A 5,678-nucleotide genomic window follows, 5' to 3' on the forward strand; every position below is an offset into this window, starting at 1 on the left:
ATGTAACTCCTATAACTATATCAGATGCACTGCAGGTTGTCAAGTAAATGGCTCATGGCCACATTGTTCTGGACAATTAGAGGAAGGTGTCAGCATTGTGAGCCACTCCCATACAGGATTGCCAAATGATTTAAAAGGGAAGAAAACACAAATTGGTAAAGTCTCCACCATCTGAAAGGGAATAGTGTAAGACCAGAGGTACATGACAACGTGGGAACCAAATCCTGATACGTTTACAGATGACACAAATATAAATGGTAAGTGTTGATGATTCAGAGTCCATAAGAAGACCAGGTTATCACCTGCTCCAGTGAGTGTGACAAATGCGTACTCTGATGAGATCTCTTGTAATTTTGCAGCACCAAGAAATGAGTAATTTATGAGTTAGTGGAATACCAAATCATGAATTTCCAGGAAGCATCCCAAAAATGATGGCATTGTGGCTCAGTTGTTCGGACTGCTGCCAAACAGCACCAAATACCCAGGTGCTATTTCAGCTTCAGGTGTCAGTCTGCACATTTTCCCTGCGTCTGCATCAGTTTCCTGCAGGTGTTCTGGAATCGTCCAATAATCCAAACGTGTAGCTGAATTAGCCAGAGGAGGAGATGCAGGGATAGTTTGGGTGTGTTTTCCTTCAGAGACTCGATGGTTCCAATACCCTGCAGCCATTCTGTCGGGATTCTATGTTTAGAGTGCTAAAACTTTTTTTCAATTTGTGAGATGTGGGCGTCGCTGGCTTGCCAGTATTTATTGCCCATTCGTAGTACGTTTTAAGGATTTTGTAGCGAGCTGCCGTCTTGAAACGCTGCAGTCCACGTGCTGTCTGAATACGCATAATGCCATTGGGCAGGGATTTCCAGGATTTTCAATAAAGGACAGTGATGGAACGCTGATATATTTCCGCGGTAAGACGGTGATTGGCTTCGACGGGAACTTGAAAGTGGTAGTGTTCCCATATATCTCCTGGCCCTGGAAGTGTTTGTGGGTTGGGAAGGTACTTTCGAACGATCGTTGGTAAACCTCTGCAGTGAAACTTGCAGGTAGTGCACACTTAGTGGCACACTTAGGAGAGGGAGTGGAAGCCTGTGGATGCTGTGCAAATCAAATGGACTGTTTTTTCTTGGTTGGTGTCAAGATTCTTGAGTATTGTTGGGGCTTCACACAGTCAGGCAGGTATAGAGTATGCCATCACACTCCTAAATTGTACCTTGTAAATGTGGGCACTCCTTGGGCAGTCAGGAAGTACGTTACTCGCCACAATAATCCGAGCCTCTGACCTGCTCTTGCACCCATTGCGTTTATGTGGTGAGTCATTAGATTAGATTAGATTATTTACAGTGTGGAAACAGGCCCTTCGGCCCAACAAGTCCACACCGACCCGCCGAAGCGCAACCCACCCATACCCCTACATTTACCCCTTTAACCTAGCACTACGGGTAATTTTAGCATGGCCAATTCACCTGACCCGCACATCTTTGTGACTGTGGGAGGAAACCGGAGTACCCGGAGGAAACCCACGCAGCTGCCCACTGCAAGTATTATTAAAGTATCTCTATACTTTCTTTTCTCTCTATCATTTTTCTGATTTCCAAATATACACTTCCTTCACCCCCATCCGTATATCCAATTGTCTTCACTGCTGACCATCTTTAACTTTAGCTGCTCCACACTTTCAGATGTATTTTGTTCGCATCTCCCATATCTCGGCTTTTGGGGCACAGAATTAGTAACAAATATACTTCAAAATCAACATATTGGAGCTCCCAATCTATGCAGGTTTTAGTACACGCTGTCAAGCTGCTGGTGACACTGTGCCTTCATTGCACAGAGGTAGGTAGCGGTGTCATTAATTCTGGTGTCTTTGACAGTCAGGGTACTGGTTTTGTAATCTCCACTGATTGAAGCGGTGATCCTCTTAGGCTGATCATCATCACTTTTAGCCATCACCAGATACTGGGGTGGCTGATCAGGGAGCTGTCTATACCAATGCACGTTGGTAGTTGTTCTTGCAAAAGAGCAATTCATGGACACAATGCCCATTTCACGAACAACCATCCAACGGGGGAGTTGCTTCACTTCACCTTCTCCGGTCACCTCCGTGGCCATCAGAGTGGAAAACATCAGGAGGATTCTGAAAATTTGGAACATTATCAAATTGCAAGAACAGTGGTGAAAGAAATTGTGCACGTATCTCTAGTGAGGAATCAGAGAGAAATTTTATTTTTATAAGAGTACATACCTGGAATAATGCATGCTTTATGTCTAACTCAGAACCGCCTTCCTGTTAAAGTTGCAGAAGAAGCTGAGTCTTGCTTTTTGTTTCTGTAATACGCCTCTCATACTCACAGTTGCTCACAATGTCTGGAAGGTCACTCCTCCTCCAGCCCTCAATTTCAATATTGAGCACAGATTCGCACTGCCCTCTAGTGGCCTCTACACGTAATTGAACAACTCACTCATTATCGTTCACTGGATACTGCTTAATGAAAACAGGTCTGCCCTCCTTCCCGGTAGAACATGTGAACAGGTGAGATCCTGCATTTCAAATTCGTTTGCAATATCCAATGATTTCCGAATGTGTTCCTCCTGCATTGTAACCAAAGCTTTCTTCCACACAGCGATTACTCTCAGAGAAATGTCCCCACATTCATCCTGAAATACCGGTGTGTCCTTGAAATTGTGTGAATCCTCAAACTGATTACACTATGTTTCTGGTAGGTATCATGTGCGAATCCATGATGAAAGGTAGCATCACCTTCATCTACCAGAGAAGGGGGAGCAGGAGGAAATTAGAAACTTTTGGCCAATATCATTGCTGAATGCAGACTACAAGATCCTGTCTGAGGTCATCGCCAAAAAGGTCAGCGAGATCCACCCTGCCATACCAGGTAGAATGATTTAAGGGTGTCTCAGTCCCCTCAGGGATGCAAACGGAGGACATGGGGTTGGATAACTCGCTCACCAGCCCGGACCAGGAGAAGGCCAATGACGGGATGGATATCGTACACCGACATGCAAGACGTGCTCTCCAAAAATTGATTTCAGGAGGGAATCTGCAAACGGATCTGACTGCTCTGCACCAACATTGTCAGTTACGTCTCAGACAATGGGTGGGAATCAGAAAGCCTCCTGATCAGATCCACTGTCAGGCAGGGCTGTCCCCACTCTCTGGTCTTGCTCGTGTGTTGTATACAGCCCTTTGCTGAGTACCCCAGGAAGAATGTGAGCCTGAGAGGGGTGACTATTGCAGGCAGCGGAGGCCAGCAGGTCAAAGCCTCCCTGTACACGGATGGTGTTTCGTTTCAACTCTCTCTGGAGCCAAGGTAAATCGAGGCAAGAATGGAGGCCATGTTCTTTGGGAATTGGGCCGCCTGATCTTTCGTTCCCTTCAGCGTCAGGACAGATAACCGGAAAGTGCTCAGAGTATGCACAAAATGTTGAGGGGAGCGCAGCACCAAAATTAAGCAGGAACTGGTCTTTTGGGAACACTGCGCCCTCGATATTGTGGGTAAAAACCTGGCCATCAGGCCTGAGGTATCCTCTCTGTTGTTGGACATGGTGCATGTCTGGCCCATTCCCTGAACCTGCTCCGTTTCAGACAACCCAGCCATTTTCCACTTCATCTGCAAGCCTAAGATAGATCGGGTCTGGAGGGACCCCACGTACAAAACTCTGGATAAGGGGTGTAGATACTTACCCAACGTTGCCCTCATCCTGGGAGCCACTTTTGTGTGTGACTGCATCAAGCAGTGCGTCGATCCTCGGTACGTCGACACCAAGTGTCAATATGCACTGAGGTTCTGCCTGTCCCCAGTGTTGTGAATGATGTGCCTGGCCTCATAACTGCAGAATTCTCCAAGTCGACGGACCATCCTGTATCATCTGCCCTACATCAAGAAATTTTCAAAGCGAAACACCTTTGACAACCAGACTATCAGGAAGTGGTCAGCACAAAGCATCCTCGAGACACTGACAGAAAGGTGGATCCTGTCCGGTGGCTCCCTGAGCAGATGCTCACAGTAATTTCGCAAAATACCTCCTCACCAGAACTTCCTCACAATTACCAAGATATCGCTGGTCTGGTGGCGAGAAGGGCCCGAACTCAGATCCTCCATTCACACCCAGTCAGCCCTGCACCAGCGCACACTGCCTTTGAAGCGAATGTGAGGGATCAGACTGTCAGACAATTCCTTCTGGAATGTGCCTTTGCAAAGTGAGTCTGGAGGAGGTGCAATTATTTGTGTCAAGGGTCGACTCGAGCAGCTCTGTGACACAGGGACGCACACCGAAAGACCGTCAGGTCGGTGAAAGATGCTCGTTGATCTGCCCGAAATTTGTTGATGTTCCTGAACAAGGATTTGGCCCCCATTGAGTATTGCAGACTGGCACATCCCAAAGGTCACTTACATGGTCAGGGACGCACTAAAGCTTGGGGCAACTGCCGCAATGGGGAAAGAACACTGTCTGAGGTCTTTCTGCTGTAGGTAAATGGGTGTCTATTCTGTTATTGGATCCTGCTCGTGCCTAAAGTATTAGTATATATTAGTATTGGATGAGTAAGACAAGTGTTGGTTTTCTGGATAGATTCTAAGTTTAATTTCTTTCGTTTTGGTTATTTGATGTGAAACTGTATAGAACTGAACTGCTTTTGTGACAATGCATACAGATAGATTTTTAATGAATAAATTACATTTTTGAAATGAAAAAAATATTTATTTCTGTTAGGCGTAACATTCCCACAGGAAGATCGACGTTGATAGCTCATTACAGTGAATCACTTTGTTGGGATCTGTCAGAAATCACTCTCCTCCACCTCTCTCACACACACACACACGCACACTTCATTCATCTCCATCTTCTACTGGGTGCAATGAATTCTTTATGCTGGTGTCTATAAGAAAGTGAAATGTGACGAATTTGGAGTAGAGTTGGAGTCATGGTTAGTGTGGAAACTGGAAGGGTGTAGGGTAAGAGTGTCAGAATAAGGGTATTTTGCCCATCGAATCTGTTCTGCCATTTGATCATGGCTAATATGTTTCTCAAATCCATTCTTCTGCCTTCTCCCTGCAAGCCTGGATTCCCTTATTAACCAAGAATCTATCTATATCTCTCTTAAATACATTCAATGAGTTGGTCTCCACTACTTCTGCAGCAATGAATTCGACAGATTCTCAACCCTCTGGTTGAAGAAATTCCTTCTCATTTCAGGTCTAACGGGTCACTCTATTCAGTTTCTCAGTATTCTGCAAGTTTCAATCAGATTTCCCCATCCTTCCAAACTTCATCAAGAACAGACTCAGAGACTTCAACCACCTCTAACATGACAAGCTATTCATCCTGGGATCTTTATTGGAAACTTTCTCTGAATCACCTCCAAGACCAGCACACCCTTCCTTAGAAGTCAGGTACAAAAATGCTCACAACATTTAAAATGTTGTCTGACCAGAGCCTACACAGCCTCAGTCATGCATCCCTACTCTTGCATTCTGATGCTCTCAAAATGAATGCTGATATTTCATTTGCCTTCGGAACTGCCAACTCATAGAGTCATTCAGTACTGAAACAGTCACTTCAGCTGTGCTGAACAGACATCCCAATCTGACCTAGTCTCACTTATGTGCTTCTAAGCTTAATATTTATGCTTGTGTGTGTGTGCACGCATCTCTGTGCGTTTTATA

At 45.4% G+C, this 5,678-nt stretch overlaps 1 gene segment (V, D, J or C); it reads right to left on the minus strand.

Moving 5' to 3' along the window:
* Positions 1-1,779: 1,779 nt before the first annotated feature.
* Positions 1,780-2,303, minus strand: LOC122543666. The segment is given in 2 exon segments: positions 1,780-2,131; positions 2,240-2,303. Coding segments are annotated over 2 exon segments (366 nt in total).
* Positions 2,304-5,678: the final 3,375 nt, after the last annotated feature.

The sequence above is a fragment of the Chiloscyllium plagiosum genome, chromosome 44 (assembly GCF_004010195.1).
Source record: "Chiloscyllium plagiosum isolate BGI_BamShark_2017 chromosome 44, ASM401019v2, whole genome shotgun sequence".
NCBI lineage: Eukaryota > Metazoa > Chordata > Chondrichthyes > Orectolobiformes > Hemiscylliidae > Chiloscyllium > Chiloscyllium plagiosum.